The 18627-nt window shown below is 51.9% G+C and overlaps 1 protein-coding gene across 1 annotated transcript in view; it reads right to left on the bottom strand.

The window, feature by feature from the left end:
- Positions 1 to 18627, bottom strand: part of KCNAB1 (potassium voltage-gated channel subfamily A member regulatory beta subunit 1) — a 44393-nt gene that overhangs the window by 8771 nt on the left and 16995 nt on the right. Inside the window, exons 2-7 of the mRNA XM_008500213.2 lie at positions 9537 to 9580; positions 4442 to 4479; positions 3386 to 3465; positions 2998 to 3042; positions 2279 to 2323; positions 1655 to 1698 (exon numbers count right to left, since the gene is read on the bottom strand). Coding sequence (XP_008498435.1) covers positions 1655 to 1698; positions 2279 to 2323; positions 2998 to 3042; positions 3386 to 3465; positions 4442 to 4479; positions 9537 to 9580 — 296 coding nt within the window. The remainder of the gene's footprint in view (positions 1 to 1654; positions 1699 to 2278; positions 2324 to 2997; positions 3043 to 3385; positions 3466 to 4441; positions 4480 to 9536; positions 9581 to 18627) is intronic.

Below are 18627 nucleotides of genomic sequence, written 5' to 3' on the forward strand. Positions count from 1 at the left end.
ATCACACACCACCCCCATCCTGTCCCACCCAGCACGTTTTCTTAACGTGCTAATTAATTTCTAAAAAGGAAAGCAGGGAAGCACTGACTGTAAGTTTGCTAAGCACCAAGACAGAGACAGGTGGACACCCTGTGTTCTGTTTTATGGCTGTAATTCTTATCCTTTGTGTAAAAATCTCCAAGCTTCCTCATCCACTCCCTGGGAATGGTCAGATCAGTGGCACTGAATAAGGTAACACTTCTCCCTTCTGTAAGGTGTAGGATAATGCTCTCCTGCCACTATAGAAAAGCTGAGACACTTAGAGAAAAATAAACATTAAGGCAAAGCTGACACTTATTTTCAAATGTCCCACCCAAAGCTCAGCCCAGGGGACATCCCAGCAGTGCCAGCCTGGGCAGGAGGCTGGTGGCACTTGGGGACACATGTCCTGGTGAGCAGCTAAAGCAGCAGGGAGGAGGTGACCCTGGGGACAGGCTGTGCCCACCAACACACAGCTTCTCCCTGAGCATCTGCTGGGAGATGGCATCAGAAGCCTCCATCCATCCATCCATCCATCCATATATATATATATGTGAGGGAGAAGAGGATTACTAACACTTATTTTCTATGTATCTTCCCAGGAACAAAATGTTTTTATGAATGTTCTTGAAGAATGAGCCAAAATAGAGCAGTCTGAAAACAGTCACTGAATCCTGGGAGGGAGAAGGGGGGTAGAGAAGAAAATATGGCCATTTCTGCCAAATGTATTTATAGAAAGTAGCCAATGTCAACCTGACGTTATTTGCTGTTTGTTCTGGGGAGCTGAAATAACTCCTGACGGGATTTATTCTATCGTTTCATGAAGCAGCTCCACAAGAAAGGGAGAAGGGAAGAGTTTGGGCTGCCTGGGATGTGGCTGCAGCCTCCCCCACCCCCTCTGGGTCTCATACCATCATACCACCACCTCCTGGTGGGATTCATCAAGTCAAAGTCAAAAAAAAAAAAAACCAAACCCAAAAAACCCCACTCCAGCCTTCCCTTGGTATGAAAGCCACATCCTGACACAGCTGAACTCTGCAAATACTGAATAACTCCCCAGGACAACCCCAGGCAGACAAAGTGGTTGTGATGGGATAAACCCAGCCCTGCTCTGGGGATGCTCCTTGTCTGGGAGGAACACCATCCCTGTGGGCTGGGAGCTGAGGACAGCTTTAGCCAGGGTGTGATGAGGGTGGCAGTGATAAGAGAAATAAAATATAGTATTTTCCCTATCATCTATGTTGTCATCTCCACAGAACAGATCCTGGCTGCTGGAAGCTGTGACAAACAGGAGCTGGGGACAAGCAGGTGCCCCCCCCCACCCGGTGCCATCCAGCCCCCCATAATGGAGATGAGCTGGAATTTCCCTTTGCTGATCCCTCCTGGCAGCAGCCACTGGCTCAGCCAGGCCCCACGGGCAGCAATTAGGGGTTCTCTCATTAATTAAGAGGAAGGCTCATTACCTGGGCACAGCAGCACTCACTGTACTGGGAGGGGATCCACGTTGCAGCCCCTCCTGCCTCTGGGACCCCCTCCCTCCCCATCTGCCCCATGGAGCAGCCCAGCCCAGCCCAGCCCAGCCCAGCCCAGCCCAGCCCAGCCCAGCCCATGCCCCCTGGCTCTCAGCAGCCCCTACCTTCTATGATGTGCTTCCTCGAGAGCCCTCTTTCTGTTTCAGCCCTGCAAAGGAGAACAGAGATGTGGCTGGGGGTGCTGACCAGCAGGGTTTTGCCTTCTGGTTTAAACAGCCCCCCCAAAAAATGGAGTTACAGGCTTGAGACCTTGCACCTCCTGGCAGGGTTCCCAGCCTCAGACAGCAGTGCCTGGGATCAGCATCTCTGAGCTTCTGCTGGGGCCCCCAGCAGCTCCAGGGAGAAGCAGAGGGAGACAGAACCCCCAGGCTGGGGCTGCTGCACGATGCAGGCACAGCCCAGCTTACCCCCAGGATCATGGACACTCCATCCCCAGGCAGGTCACCTCCTCAGGGGGACAAGAAACAAGACCCCCAGCATTTAGCTACAAATGAGATTCAGGGGCAATCAGTTGCAGGAGGAAGACTCAAGGGTTGCAAGGCAGAGGGGGTTTTACCCCAGCCCCTTGGGGCCACAGCCCTGGCAGGAGCATCCCAGGCCCTGCCAAGCTCCAACTCTTGGCCAAACCAGGAGAAAGGCAATGGGAAGAACACCCCCCACTCCCCCTCTGAGGTGCCACCCATCAGCTGGGATGGGGGCAGCAGGAACCAGCTGGGACTGACACTTACTTTCCACCCCAGTACAGTTTGGTTGTTATGACCAGACTGGACCTCCTGCCAACAGAACAGAATAATCAGTGGTAATAATAACAATAATTAAGATGACTAATCAGAATAATCATTGTTATTAGATGTTAAATCAAAGATTTAGCACTTGCACTTTACCACCTTGCTGCCTCACTGCACGTGTCCAACCCCCCCTCCAGCTTTTCCTGGACTGAACTGGATTTCTCCCCCAGCACCCAGAATATTTCTGTACCCCTTAACCCTGCTCCCAGCAGAGGGGATACTGGTTCTGGAGCCACTCTGCACTTAAAGGCTGAGCACAACACACACAGGGAAGGTCTTTAATGATTCTGCAGTTGCCCCTCAAACCCCAGACCCCAGCCCCATGCTGGGACTGCAAGGAGCTCTCAGCATCCCCAAGGTGAGGATGACCCCCTGGGCATGGGCTCCTTTTTCACACAAAAGCTGGTGGACACACTCAGAAGTTGTGTGCAGCAATCAGAGGCTGCTCCCTGGTGGTCTGAAACCCGTGTGGACTCCCAAAAAACCAGGAGAATGTTTTAACTGGGCACTTGGAAGCTGTCCTGCTGCAGGAGCCCTGGCTGGCTGCTCCATGCAAGGTCCTGGCACCCACAGGTCCTGTTCCTGGGCCAGCATCACCCAACACACCTTGGGTGTAACACCCAGGAGGATCATCTCCTGCCTGGCAGGGGGTACAGTACCTCCAGCCCTTCTTCTTCAGGATGTTCCCCAGGATCACCTCAGCCCTGTGCAAAGAGAGAGAGAGCTTTGCATGATCTGGGATGCTTGGCACAGGGGACACCAGCACCTGCCCACCACCCCAGGCAATACCCCCCAGCCCTGACCCCTCTCCCTGTCACCCCCTGGGTTGGGGGGTTCACCCCTGAACTGCCCAGGACATCACTGCTGAGCCCCTGGGCTGCCCCCAGAAGCTGTGGCTGTTCCAGCCCTGGGGGTGATCCAGCCCAGCTTAGATGGGGCTTGGAGCAACCTGGGCTGTCCCTGGGACTGGCAGGAAAAGGGGGATTCCCCAGCACCCCCAAAGTCCTCCCATGGGAGCCCAGGGCAGGGGACACCCCGGGCACTCACTTCCCAGCTGCGTACACCTCGGCCGTGTCGAAGAGGTTGACCCCACTCTCATAGGCAATGGTCATCAGCTGCTCAGCCACCTGAGAGCAGAGACACAGAGTGAGGGCTGGGACATCCCATTGCCCCAGCAGGAAAACCCCAGGAGGGTCAGGAAAAAGGGGGAGAGGGGCTGGAAGGGGTCAGCACCCTCTGCTCCAGGCTGGACCCTTCATCGGGTCCCAACCCACAGGGTGGCATCCAGGGACTGCTCCTCATCCTTGGAGGGACTGAGTTCTTCCCAGAGCAAAGTCCTGGGCTTTCTCATTGGAAAGCAGCCAAGAACTTAACAGGGTTAGAGGAGGCACTCTGCAAATCTGGGGAGTTTAATGCAGAAGGGAGATTTCTATAGCAAGAGGTTGGTTATTTATTGAGCTTCTTAGCTACCTGGCAGGCTGTCCTCCAGCTCCCCAGCCAGGGGCAGCACTGGATCTGGTGTTTTGTAATGAATATTGCTGCATTAAGCTCCTCACAACAGAACTGGTCATTACAATCTCGTGTTTAAACTATTGTTAATTTTACATGACATATTCTGCTCATCTTGTAAGAAATCTTATGAAATAATAGCGAGATATTTATGAAATGTGTAATGAGCAATATAGCTTTAATTTGTACCTTCCTCTGCACTGCAAAACAAAACAAAAAAACCCCCCAGTACCCCCTGTGGGCTGAGCCCCCTCCTGTGGGTACCACTGATGCTGCTGGCACACACCAGGCAAAAACAATCCCCAGCTTCTGCCTCAGGAACGGTGCCAACAGCACCAGGGAGGAGAAGAACACTGCACCAGAAGTTGGCCAGGCTATGGGGGAGATGGGGAGGGTTTGGGTTTTGTTGTTTTTTTGTTTTGTTATAATTGCAGCTGCCCCCTGGCTGAGGAGTTGTGGAGGCAGCATCGTGGCTCTCTCTGCGCAGGAGCTCCCAGCCACGGCTCCTCCGCTTCCCGTAGCCATGGTTGCATTTAAAAATACCTCCTGGTGGGTTTGCTTCATGCATTCCATTGCCGCCCAGTTACTACTTACCTCGTCAGAGATCTGGCCTCCAAAAGTCACCCAAGTCCCTAAAGAGAAGGAAACAATCCCGTCACTACCCCGGGCGGTTGTCCAGAAATATCTGCTCGGCCGAAAGCCGGGGTTCAAGGGGTTTGGAAAAGGGAATAACTGGGTGAGGGTATGGGCTTGGGACCAGCACATCACCCCACTCCAGTCACTGCAGCCTGGAGTTCCTCACAAAACCCAATCCCTTCCCCAAAGCTGCCATTTGACAACTGGGAGAAAAAAAATCATGAGGATGCTGTGGCACCGAGAGCTTCGGGGGAGGAAACTCTGCCTGAAGTGGTGCTTCAGCAGTTAGCACTGTGCAAGGCAAGGTCAGGAGAGAAAAAAAAGAAAAAAAAGGATAAAATTTGAAATGCATTTCTGTTGACATGAAGTATTTTAAGCCACCCAAGGCAACTCCATCCCAGGAACTTTTCCCTGCAGCCCATGAGCAGCACCCGGGCTGGGCTGAGGCTCTGACTGAGCAATGGGGAAACTTGGGCATCACTGCTGGGTGGGGTTGAGTTCAGTGCCTGACAGAACAGAACATCCTGTGGTGGGAAACGTGTGGGTTTTACTGGATATTCCCAAACTATAGTCCTATTATTTGCTGGAGACATTTTTAATGTATATATATATATATATAAGGAACATTTTCCCTAGGCTTAATTATGAGTATAAAATAGGAATATTTTCCCTAGATAGAATTTATGTATACATATTAAGGATATTATTTCTTATATATGTATCTCTCTATATATATAAATAAAAGGGATATGTACTTCCTAACCTACAAGAAGGAAGCTTTGCAGCATGACTTCTCCCTGCACTCCCCAAGCCCCACACCCCAGCCATATCCAACATTACCTTTTACTCCCTGAACATATGGGGCTCACACAAAACCCTCCAGAGCTGGAAACTCTGCCTTGGATCATCACCCCCCAGGAAGGGGACAGAGGGGTTGAGACCCCAGAACAGAAAATTCAGTGTGATTTGGGCAAGAGGGAGGAGAGGGAGCAGTGCCAGGCAGGGCTCAGGCTCCAAGGCTGCTGCAGGAGGAGGAAATAAAATCAGAAAGTGCTCCCTGCCTGCTGTGCCTGCCAAAGGGCTGGTGGGAAAGGGGCACGAGTGCTCCCACATCTTCATGAGAAATGGATTCTTTGGCTCAGAGCAAGCAGACAAGGTGAAGCTGGGTGGCTTTGAGCAGCCCTGCCTGGGAGCAGAAGAAGAAGAGTCAGCTGGGCTAGGGGAGGCTTCTGCTTCTGCCCTCCAAAGAAAAAATAAAAATAAAGCTCAAACTGATAAACTGATTTTCTTTTTGTACATCACATTTCTCCAAGTTCAGATAAAGTTACTTTTAAAGGCATGCACTCCCTCTGCATTCAAACCCAGTCTCTTCTTTTCTTGCAGACCACCCCAAACTCTGCAATAACCAAATTTGCCCTGACCAGCAATGCTGCCAAGATAAACGATGAGCAAAGAGCACACAAAGTGTTTCTAACACCCTGTGCTGCTTCCTGCAGCATCTAGATCCTTCCCTCCACAAAATTAAGGGAAAAAATGACATTTTTTTTCCTCCTTCCAGCCTGCTGGTTGTCTCTCCAAGCCCTCCAGGAAGGAGGGCTTCTCTTATCACTGGACTAAAACACTTTGGTCCCACACAATAAAGATAAGAGAACAGGTTTCAGTCTGCCATGAAACTTCTTTATGCAGATGAGAAGAAAAAAAAAAAAAAGCCCAAGCGAAGCCAAATTTCCACATTAAAGCTTCAGGAGTGACATTTTTGTAGGAATACATTAAAATGCATTCCAACTGCAAAAAGTATCATCCAGTATCATCCAGTATCATCCAGTATCATCCAGGCTGTTTAGCCCAGTCCCAGCTTATGGGGGGTTGGGGTTTTTGGTTCTTTTTCTCCAGTGTGCAGACAGGAGCCCAGCAGAGGTGAAGGAAAGGAAGAATTCCCCCTCCCTGGTGGGTTCACAATCAGGAGGTTACACCAGACCCTGCCTGAGCAGCAAAGGGCAAAGCACTCAAGTGTCTGGGCACAGGGAAGAGCAGCCCCAGAGCTCAGGTAAATGCCCAACAACCACTTCATTTTCTTTAAAAATAAGTCAGAAATAGAAGGTATCTGGTTTTATTGCCCTGGGTTTGCCTGCCTGCTCCCCCAGACCTCTGTGGGGGGACCCCTGAAGGGCCAAGCATCAACCAGCACCCCAAAATCCTTGGGGGATTTTTTTTTCCCTTGCTAACTGCAAAAAGGAAGCAGGGAGGGGAGGGTTTGCTTGGCAAGGGGATGTGTAAAGCAGCAGGAAGATGCTGTGAGGGTCCCGGAGGGATGGGAGCAGAGGAATCCCAGCCTGGGGCTCTCAGGATGGTCTCAGCACCAAAGGGGCAAAGCACAGCACCCACTGCTCAGCTCCCATCAAGGAATAGAAAACCCTTTGAGAGCTCAGGCACACTTGGCATCTCAAACCACCAGCCAGGAATGAATTCACAGCCTCAGCCAAGAGGAGTATTTTGGGAAGAAAACACACTAAAAAAAGCAATATTTTTTTTTTTTTCCAAACCCATTAACTTTTCCCCTTTCCCCACTCCAGCCTTTGATCTGCCCCAAGAGCTGCTTGCCCCCAAGCTGCCCTCCCACTCCTGCCCTGCTCCTTCCTTGGGACACAAAATCCCTCTGCATCTTTCCCCTTCCCCTTCCAGAGGGGATTCCTGTATCTGGCTCCCTTTCCTCTCCATCCTACCAAGGTGTGATGGTTGCTGGGTGAGCTGCTGATGCAGAACCCACCAGGCCAGTGATGTCCCTGCCAGCAGATGTGTCACCTCTGCAGGTTCTTTTTTAAAGTTTAAAAAAAAAAAAAAAAGGTTCCAGACTGCAAGCCAAAGCTTTGCCTCCTGCCAGCATCATTTTATCCCCAGCTTGCTCCTGGCCAGGATGAGCCCACATGGAGCTGTGACAAACCTTGGCCACCACCCTGGGCCAAGGGAAACTTGGGGATGGCTTCTCTCTCACCCACCAGGTCTGGAATGTCAGCAAACCCCTGGTTTGTACCCAGTCCTGGGGTGTCCTGCTGCTGGGACTGCTCATCTGGGAAGGCTTTTTCTGTGCTGTTGTACAAGATGTGGCTGTGGGGATGGCAGGTCCCACCCTGGGGCTGATCACCTTGTTGGAGGCTGTCTCAATATTTTCTACAAATCAACAGGCAGCCTCCAGAGGCAGAATTAGCTCTGATTTAACTGCAGAATTAACCATGACCTTTTCTTTTCCCCACCACCTCAGCATCACATTTCAGAGGAAGCATCACAGGAAGATCCTCATCTGGAGTAAGGGTGTCCCAGAGCCAGGGAATAACAGCTTGGGGGGACCTCAAGGCTGATCTGTCCCAAGCTGTGCAGGCAGGAACATGGGCAGAGCCCTCAGTTCAAGCCAGGCATTATTTCACCCAAAGGGAGGGGAGAGCCCAGCCCCCTGGGCTCAGCACTGGGATGCTGGAATCATAAAAATAACATCCAGAGTGGTTTGGGGGTGAAAGGACCTTAAAGTCCCCCCAGTGCCACCCCCCTGCCATGGGCAGGGACACCTCCCACAGCCCAGGGTGCTCCAAGCCCCATCCAGCTGGGCTGAGACACTGCAGGGATGGGGAGCCACAGCTTTCCTGGGCACCCTGGAGCTCAAGGACCCTCACCCCAAAGGAATTTCTTCTAATGTCCAACCTCAACCTCCTCTCTTTCATCTGAAGGCCGAAAGAGGTCCCAGAGGAGCAGTCCCTGACCCCAGCAGGAGGTTCAGCCCCTGCTTTGCCATGGAACCCCTGCAAGCCCCCCCTGCTCAGCACCCCCCAACACAGCAGTGAACTCCATGGGGAGCAGGATGCAGCCCAAGGGCACACATCACATCACATCACCACCCCACTGCCTGCCTCCTACCCCTCTCCTTCTCCACTTTCTCACCCTACAAGGATGCTCCCACCCCTCGGAGGCCTTGGGAGCCTCTCAAGGGAGGTGCTGAGCCTTCAAGAAGCTTTACTAAACCTTAAAAATTAGATTTCCATGCTGCAGAGAGCTCCAGGGAAACACTTTGATCCTATATAGGGAAGGGCAAAGAGAGAAGCTCCTTAGGAAAGCCACCTGAGCTGGTGCTGGGGACACACAGGGGATGGACCCAAACCAGTCCCCACCTGGGTGTTCAGGAGAGGTGGCAGCAAACCCCAGGCCCCAGTGCTCCTGTCCCCAGTCCTGCACTGCTCCCAAGGGCTGGGAATGCTCAGCCTCCAAAGGATGCCTGGCCCCAAAAGTGATGCTCCGGCCCCAAAAACAGGATGCTCTGCCCAAAATGGGATACCCAGCCCCAAAAAAGGGAGGCCCTGCCCCAAAAAGGGATGTCTGGCCCCAAAAAGGTCCATGAGGCTGCTGTCCCCATGCCTGGAGCAGCCTCCTCACCCTGCCCAGCTGCTCTCACCGAGCTCTCCGGGTGTTCAGCATGCTGCTGCAGTTGCACATGCTTGAAATTAAAGGAAAGCTTTGCAAACCCTTCAGGCTTTTCCTGTGTTGGATTTTTTTCTTTTCCTCTTTTTCCCCCCTGCTGCTCCTTCCTTCCCGTTGCTGTTCCCCACCCCAAACCCAGCAGCTCTCAGGGAAGCTGTGGGATGGCAAGTAGAAGCCTCCACACCCAATAAGAAGAGAAGTCCTTTCAAAGCCTGGAGCTATTTTAACCAGAAGAGCCCTTCTTGCCCAGCCAGGCTTTATTCCTGACACTTCCCACTCAGGGTGACTTTCACATTTCCTTTTTTTTTTTTTTTTAAATAATCAAATCTCAAAGTTGTGTTGGAAATAACCAAGCTCAGCCCTGGGGTACCAGCTGGGGGGGGTCCATGGCCACAGCACCCACCCAAGGCATGCAGGGCCCAGCTCCTGCCTTCCCCTATCTGGAAGGGAACATTTTTTTTTATTTATTTTGTTGCAAAAATCCTCCTAAAGCTGTGCTTGGGTGCTGTGGGTGCCACTAACCCAGGGCAGGGTCCCATCCCAGAGCCCCCACGTTCCCCAAACCCCCCAGGGCAGGGAGGATACTCACCCAGACCCAGGCAGGAGACTCTCAGCCCAGATTTCCCAAGGTTTCTGGAAGGATAAGGAAATAAGAGAGGTATTTGTGAGCCCTCCACACAAATAACCCAGGGGGAGCCTGAAGAACAGACCCAACTTCTGCCCAAAGCAAAGCCTCACCCTGGGGCTGCCAGCAATGTGGAACCTTGGTGGCATTTGGGGTCCCCTGGATGAACCCCAGGATCCCCCCCACACTCTTTCCTTATGGCAAACTCAATTAAAGGAGCTGCCTCACCCCAATGGTCCCAACCCATGGAATTTCTCCCCCCAATCCATGATTTCCCAACCCCAACAACTCCTCTGCCCCAGACAGGACAAAGTTTTCCCCTCCCAGAGCCAGGCTGGAGACCAGAGAATCATCCCTGAGGCCATGGGGTGTGTGAGCACAGCCCTGCCCTCACCTCATCCTCTCTCTGGAGAGCAAAACTCCCTTTTAATTCCCCCCTCCTGCTGTAAACCTCCATGGCAACAGCAGGATCTCTGATATTTTTTATTTTTTTTTTCCCCTGCCAGATCAAGGTATAATTTGGAGAGCAGCTCCTCTGCCTTCCACTGCCAACAACCACTGCCTGCACTGTAAATAATTCATTAGGAGGAGCAGGAAGGCAAAGCAGAAATATTGTCAATAAAAAAAAAAAAAAAAAAAAAAAAGAGAGAAAAATAAAAATAATCCTTGCAGACTGCTGGGGAAAGGGGTCAGACAAACCCTCCCCATCCTCACAGCTCCTGCCCTGCTCTTACACCCTGGTTTTGCCCCTGAAGGAGAATTTCCAAGGGCATCCCCAGGCACTGCTGCACCCCAGACACAGCCTGCCAAAGGGGGACTGAAAAATCCCAGGAGAAAGAGGAATTTGTCCTTGAGCAAGCTCCTGGCAATGCTGCAGCCTGCAATTCCAGCACCACAACCCTCAGGCTTCCAGCACTGCTGGGGCAGGCACTGACCCCATTCTTATTTTTATTTTATTTTCCCATTTGTATGGGGTTTTTGTTTTTTTTCTTTTATAGTCTTTTCCTTGTCTGAAAGCCCAGCTGGAGCCCATCCTCACAAAACCCAGCCATGCAGCACATGGCCCAGCCCATCCCCCATCCTCCCCTGCTCCCCAGCACAAAGCCTGAGCAGCCCTCTGGAAGCAAAACCCCAATCCCTGGAAGTAAAAACCCCAATCCCTGGAAGCAAAAACCCCAATCCCTGGAAGTGAAAAACCCCAATCCCTGGAAGCAAAAACCCCAATCCCTGGAAGCAAAGAAACCCCAATCCCTGGAAGCAAAGAAACCCCAATCCCTGGAAGCAAAGAACCCCAATCCCTGGAAGTAAAAACCCCAATCCCTGAAAGCAAAAAACCCCAATCCCTGGAAGCAAAAACCCCAATCCCTGGAAGCAAAAAAACCCCAATCCCTGGAAGCAAAAAAACCCAATCCCTGGAAGCAAAAAAACCCAATCCCTGGAAGCAAAAAACCCCAATCCCTGGAAGCAAAGAAACCCCAATCCCTGGAAGCAAAAAAACCCAATCCCTGGAAGCAAAAAACCCCAATCCCTGGAAGTGAAAAACCCCAATCCCTGGAAGCAAAAACCCCAATCCCTGGAAGCAAAAAAACCCAATCCCTGGAAGTAAAAACCCCAATCCCTGGAAGCAAAGAAACCCCAATCCCTGGAAGCAAAGAAACCCAATCCCTGGAAGCAAAAATCCCCAATCCCTGGAAGTAAAAAAACCCAATCCCTGGAAGCAAAAACCCCAATCCCTGGAAGCAAAAACCCCAATCCCTGGAAGCAAAAAAACCCCTTTCCTGGAAGTAAAAACCCCAATCCCTGAAAGTGAAAAACCCCAATCCCTGGAAGCAAAAAAAATCCCAATTCCTGGAAGCAAAAAACCCCAATCCCTGGAAGTGAAAAACCCCAATCCCTGGAAGTAAAAAAACCCAATCCCTGGAAGCAAAGAACCCCAATCCCTGGAAGCAAAGAAACCCCAATCCCTGGAAGCAAAGAAACCCAATCCCTGGAAGCAAAAAAACCCCAATCCCTGGAAGCAGAAACCCAATCCCTGGAAGCAAAGAAACCCAATCCCTGGAAGCAAAAAAACCCCAATCCCTGGAAGCAAAGAAACCCCAATCCCTGGAAGCAAAAAAACCCCAATCCCTGGAAGCAAAGAAACCCCAATCCCTGGAAGCAAAGAAACCCAATCCCTGGAAGCAAAGAAACCCCAATCCCTGGAAGCAAAGAAACCCCAATCCCTGGAAGCAAAGAAACCCCAATCCCTGGAAGCAAAGAAACCCCAATCCCTGGAAGCAAAAAAACCCAATCCCTGGAAGCAAAAAAACCCAATTCCTGGAAGTAAAAACCCCAATCCCTGGAAGTAAAAACCCCAATCCCTGGAAGCAAAAAATCCCAATCCCTGGAAGCAGAAAACCCCAATCCCTGGAAGCAGAAACCCCAATCCCTGGAAGCAAAGAAACCCCAATCCCTGGAAGCAAAAAAAATCCCAATTCCTGGAAGCAAAAAACCCCAATCCCTGGAAGTGAAAAACCCCAATCCCTGGAAGTAAAAAAACCCAATCCCTGGAAGCAAAGAAACCCCAATCCCTGGAAGCAAAAAAACCCCAATCCCTGGAAGCAAAAAAACCCAATCCCTGGAAGCAAAAAAACCCCAATCCCTGGAAGCAAAGAAACCCCAATCCCTGGAAGCAAAGAAACCCAATCCCTGGAAGCAAAGAAACCCAATCCCTGGAAGCAAAAAAACCCAATCCCTGGAAGCAAAAAAAACCCAATTCCTGGAAGTAAAAACCCCAATCCCTGGAAGTAAAAACCCCAATCCCTGGAAGCAAAAAATCCCAATCCCTGGAAGCAGAAAACCCCAATCCCTGGAAGCAGAAACCCCAATCCCTGGAAGCAAAGAAACCCCAATCCCTGGAAGCAAAAACCCCCAATCCCTGGAAGTGAAAAACCCCAATCCCTGGAAGTAAAAAAACCCAATCCCTGGAAGCAAAGAACCCCAATCCCTGGAAGCAAAAAAACCCAATCCCTGGAAGCAAAAAAACCCAATTCCTGGAAGTAAAAACCCCAATCCCTGGAAGTAAAAACCCCAATCCCTGGAAGCAAAAAAACCCAATCCCTGGAAGCAAAAAACCCCAATCCCTGGAAGCAAAGAAACCCCAATCCCTGGAAGCAAAGAAACCCAATCCCTGGAAGCAAAGAAACCCAATCCCTGGAAGCAAAAAAACCCAATCCCTGGAAGTAAAAACCCCAATCCCTGGAAGTAAAAACCCCAATCCCTGGAAGCAAAAAATCCCAATCCCTGGAAGCAGAAAACCCCAATCCCTGGAAGCAGAAAACCCAATCCCTGGAAGCAAAGAAACCCCAATCCCTGGAAGCAAAGAAACCCCAATCCCTGGAAGCAAAAAACCCCAATCCCTGGAAGCAAAGAAACCCAATCCCTGGAAGCAAAAAAACCCCAATCCCTGGAAGCAAAAACCCCAATCCCTGGAAGCAAAGAAACCCCAATCCCTGGAAGCAAAAACCCCAATCCCTGGAAGTGAAAAACCCCAATCCCTGGAAGTAAAAAAACCCAATCCCTGGAAGTAAAAAAACCCAATCCCTGAAAGTGAAAAACCCCAATCCCTGGAAGCAAAAAAACCCCAATCCCTGGAAGAAAAAATCCCAATCCCTGGAAGCAGAAAACCCCAATCCCTGGAAGCAGAAACCCCAATCCCTGGAAGCAAAGAAACCCCAATCCCTGGAAGCAAAGAAACCCCAATCCCTGGAAGCAAAAAAACCCCAATCCCTGGAAGAAAAAAAACCCCAATCCCTGGAAGCAAAAAACCCCAATCCCTGGAAGCAAAGAAACCCCAATCCCTGGAAGCAAAAATCCCCAATCCCTGGAAGCAAAGAAACCCCAATCCCTGGAAGCAAAAAAACCCAATCCCTGGAAGCAAAAACCCCAATCCCTGGAAGCAAAAACCCCAATCCCTGGAAGGTGCCTGGCAGCAGAGAGGAGCCCAGGTCCCAGGCTTTGGGGATGGGTGCAGCCCAGCAGGCTGGGGTTCATTTTTAGGGTTTTTTTTTTAAGTCCCTGAGCTGTGTGTTGTGGGCTGAGGTTGGCTCTGGCTGCAGGGGCACGGCTGGGCCAGGAGCTACAGATGGATAAATATGTCCATGTCTGTACAGATTTCTATGTGTAAACATAACCAGCCTCCCCCTGTGCATAGAGATGCACATACGTGTGCTTTACATACACCCCATTTAACAGAGATACTCAGATACAGGTTATACACACCCTTTTATACCTATATAGATATAAATCCCCTTTAGCCATACCTTTTTGTCCAGATGTGCAGATAAACACCTTTATCCATACCTTTTTGTACAAATGCAGATAAATCCCTTTATCCATACCTTTTTTGTATACATCTATGCACATAAATACCTTCATACCTACCTTTTGTATATAAATGCAGATAAATCCCTTCAGCCATTCCTTTTTCAATACATATGGAATACACACACCCTTTATACATACCCTTTCCTATAGCTGGCCATATAATACCCTTCAGACCTCCCCTTTTTAACACATATATCACACCCGATAGATCCCCTCCTAGATCTGAACCTGCCACCCAGGGTGAGTGGAGCCCCAGGCGTGCAGTGGGGTTTGGGTTGGGTCCTTTTCCCAGCTCCCTGCTCTCCACCAAAGCACAAAGTGCCCATGGGGAGGGCAGCAAACACCCGTGGGACCAGTGATGCTCCAGAGAGACACACCAGCTCTGTGCACCACCAGAACTGGAGAGAAACCTCCCCTGGGCATTTCCCAAGGTGTCTCTCTGCCACTTGCTGAGCAGGAATGTGCCTGGGACATTAATTAATTATCTGCCTGGGACATTAATTATCTGTCTGGGGGGCAAGAGCCACCCCTGGGGATGCCAGATGTCTGCAGAGCAGGAGCCCTCCTGCAAAAACCAGCCCAGGAAGAGGAGGGTGCCAGAGCCCAGGAGCATCGTGGGGTCCCCAGGTCCCCCCTGGTCCCAGCTCACTGAGATTAATGGGAAAACCCTAAAGCTGCTCAAACCCTCCAGCCCAGGAGAGCTCACTGGTCCTGGGCTGAAAGAGCCCAAGTTGGATCTTGAGACCTGGTTGTTCATCACCCCACTATAAAAAAAAATATATATAAAAAAGTTCAATCCCCAGCAGAAGTCAGTGTGCATTCCCTGGTGGCTGCAGGCCCCAGGTGGATGTGTAGGTACAGCACACAGGGCAAGGTTGCCAAGGAAGCAGTGGGTTGGTTTCCAAGTAACCAGGCACTAAAAACCCTCTCCATTTCCCTGAGCACCTGGGAATCTGAGCTCCACAAGGAAACTGTCCTCAGAAAGGAGCGCTCTAGTTCTGTCCCTGCTTGGATGCCACCCAAGGGGGGGTGAGGGTGGTACTGAAAGTGATAATTTTTGGTTCACAAGAACTGGAGGTGTAAAGCTGAGATTAACACTGGAATGGCTGAGCAATTCCAGACCCATTTAACTCTTCCCCAGGCAGGGTTTTGGATGGGAATTGCATCCTCCAGCCCTGCCCACAGTCTGAAACCCTTCCTGTACCCATCAAGACAGATGCCCTACAAGTCAGGTGGGAAGTTTTTCCCCTCGGTTGCCAGTCTTAAACTTTTAAAAGCCCACTTTGGGCACCCAACAGCCTCCTGGGGTTTAACCAAACTTTTGATTTCCCCAACACCTCTAGGAAAGGCTTCTTCTCTCTGGAGGAGCTGAAGTCAGCCTCTTCCCCAGCCAGCTCTGAGCTACCCACTTTCTTGCAGAAAAATCCCCCTGCCCCCAAGCACCCCAGGAGGGCTCAGTGACAGCCCCAGCATCCTCAGAGCATCCCCAGCCCCTGCCCCTGGGGTGCCACAGACCTGGAGAAGTCTCCATGCCCCACTTGGAGCTGGGACCCCACCAGGCCCCTCCTCCCAGTACCTCTGCTCCTCCAGAAAGTCTCCAAGTGACCAGGGATTCCTTAGGGGCTTTATGGCAATTTTTAGTCTCAAGGACCACCAGCTCCCTGTCCAGAAACACCCCTGGGGTCTCACCCATGGGAACCCCTCCAGGCTGAGGCTCTGAGGATTCTCTTAATTAAAAGGAAAGGGGAGGAGGAGGAGTCAAGGGAAGAAAAAGCCTTCTAAAGCAGCCATATGGCAGGACAGTGCCTGTCTCCTGTGGTACAGGGCAAAAAGCAATTGCAATTATTCACTTTTAATTAATTCTGGTGCCAGGGAACCAGTGAGAGATCCCCCAGAGGCAGCAGAGGCTGGAGGCAGCTGGAACACCAGGCTGTGGGGACCACAGAAACTCAGGTCCTGTGCCCAGCCAGCACTGAGCACCCCCAGGTGCCTTCCCCACCCCTCCAGGACCACATCAAAAAGCAGCAGAAAAAAAGCAATTACCTTCTGCCAGACATCCTCCACCTTCTGCCAGACCCCCTTCACCTTCTGCTTCCCCCTGCACATAGCCCAGGGGAGCACCCAGAGACACCCCCCCCAGGTTCCATAGCTGAGCCAGCACCCACCCCTGCAGCTGGGATTTATAGGCTGAGCCCCTGTGCTGCTTAGTCAGCTCAGGAACCACAGGTGGCTCCTCAGACCCTGGGGGGAAGCAATTATTAACAAATACATCTTGGCTGGGCTGCTCAGAGTGGAGCTGCTCTGCTTCACTGCGGTGTGCTGAGCACACCCTGCCCTAAGCATGTCTGCTGTCAGCATTTCCATCTGCACAACAGGGTTAGGATAACCATCCCATCCATCCACCCATCCATCCACCCATCCAGCCAGCCAGCCAGCCAGCCAGCCAGCCACTTATCCACCCATCCATCCACCCAACCATCTCATCCATCCTCCCATCCACCCATCCATCCATCCATCCACCCAGCCATCCATACATCTAATCCACCCACCCATCCATCCACCCAGCCAGCCAGCCAGCCACTTATCCACCCATCCATCCACCCAACCATCCCATCCATCCATTCATCCATCCTTCCATCCATCCATCTAGCCAGCCAGCCACCCAACTATCCCATCCATCCATCCTCCCATCCATCCATCCTCCCATCCATCCATCCATCAATCCACCCAACTATCCCATCCATCCACCCATCCATCCTCCCATCCTCCATCCATCCTCCCATCCATCCACCCATCCATCCACCCACCCACCCAGCTACCTATCTATCCATCCATTTACCCATCCTCCCATCCATCCAGCCTGGGAGTGAGAAGTTTTTCTCCAGAGAAACAGAAGTTTTACATAAAAGCTCTGCACTAACACACACAATGACTAAACCACTTTTGACTCCACACCCCCAGCAGAACCCTCATGCAGAGCAGAGCTCCCCACAACTCAGATAATGTTGGTTTTTCCCTGCTTTCATTGCTCTGTGTTGTGGGGGTGCCCACAGCAGCCACCCCCCAGCAGAACCCCAGGGGCTGTGGGGCTGTCCTGCAGAAGCCCCCCTGGTGCTGAGGGACCCCCAGGACCCTGCTTCACAACCCTTGGGAGGGATGGGGGGGGGATCCTGCAGGGATGGGGCTCCCACCACCAGCTGGGGGGGTCCCACAGCCTGGGGATGAGGGAGATGTGGGGGAGAGAAACCCAGAACTCCCCAGGAGTTCTGAAAAAGCTGGGGGGAAGGAGGTGGGAAGGAGCAGGAGGAGTCAGGCAGGGCAGAGGCAGCAGCATGGGCAGGGGGCTCCTCATGGGCATCCTCCAGCCTGCAGCACCCTGGGGGGTGGGGAGAGCCCATCCTGGTCAGTATGACTGGCACAGGGAGCCTGGCTGTGGACTGCAGAGAGTTGGGCTTCTTGCTACAAAAAAATGTGAAAAAAAAAAGAAAAAGAAAAAAAGAAAAGGAAAAAAAAAGTGGCTGTTCCTCAAGCTGGTGGTGGTGGGAAAACAACGTTGCTTAGAAACATTCCCATTAGTGCTACAGAACTGTTCCTTTTGCACAGAAAATGAATAAAATATATAATTTGCTCCCCGAAAAAAAATATTAAAAAAACCATAAAGAGAAGAAGGCTGTTTCCAGCTACCAACAAAGCCAGTGGAAGGAGAGACCCTGTCCCAGGGCAGCATGGCCCCAGAGCTCACCCTGCAGCTCCAGTCCCAGCCTGGGCCTCCACTCCTTGCTGGTCCCCAACCACACCAAACCCTCAGGGTTCAGCTGCTTCAGGATCCCTCCTCCTGCCCCAAGGAACTCCTGGTGGAACAAGAGGGAACAGCCTCAAGTTGTGCCAAGGGAAGTTCAGGTTGGAGCTGGGAACAATTTCTCCCTGGAAAAGGTTGTGAGGGCCTGGCCCAGGCTGCCCAGGGCAGGGCTGGAGTCCCCATCATCCCTGGAGGGGTTTCAGAGCCCTGGGGATGTGGTGATGAGGGACATGGGGTGGCCTTGGCACTGCTGGTTTCAGGCTGGGACTCCAGGATCTGAAAGGTTCTTTCCAAGCAGCAGAGCTGCAGGATGGTGTGAGCCTCAGGTGCTCAGCTCCAAGCTGGGTCACTGCCCTTTGTCTCCATCCATCAGGACCTCAGGATGGTGAGGAGCTGAGGATGAGGCAACTTGGAGGTGTCCTGCAATAACTGGGATGCTTCCCAGTCAGCATCTGGAGCCCCAACCCTTGGGAAGTGAGAAGGGGGATGTTCCACCCAAATCCTACCGAGTTTTTTCCCCTTCCTCTCCCACCACCAACCTTTTCTCCCCAGCTTGGCAGGAGCTGGGAGCCCACCCATGGGCCCAGCACAGCCCAGGGGGGTCTGGGTGCCTCTCCCTCCCTGCACCCTGCTGGGAAGCAGTGGGGACAGGAGATAAAAGAGGGGCAACAAACCCCAACCCTGCCACTCCTGGAATGGCTGCGGGGCTGCAATCCAACAGCAGGAAAGGCAGGGGGGGGGGGTCCTGGGAGGTGGGAGATGGAGCCAGCCCCAGGGGACAGGCAGGTGCCTAAGTGTCACCTGCTCCCTGTCCCTTGGCTCCCTCCAGGCTCCCCAGCTCCTCATCTCCCGTACTCCCGGGGTGTGTGGGTGGTGGCTTCAGCTGAAACC

This window comes from Calypte anna, chromosome 9, assembly GCF_003957555.1.
Source record: "Calypte anna isolate BGI_N300 chromosome 9, bCalAnn1_v1.p, whole genome shotgun sequence".
NCBI classification, from domain to species: domain Eukaryota; kingdom Metazoa; phylum Chordata; class Aves; order Apodiformes; family Trochilidae; genus Calypte; species Calypte anna.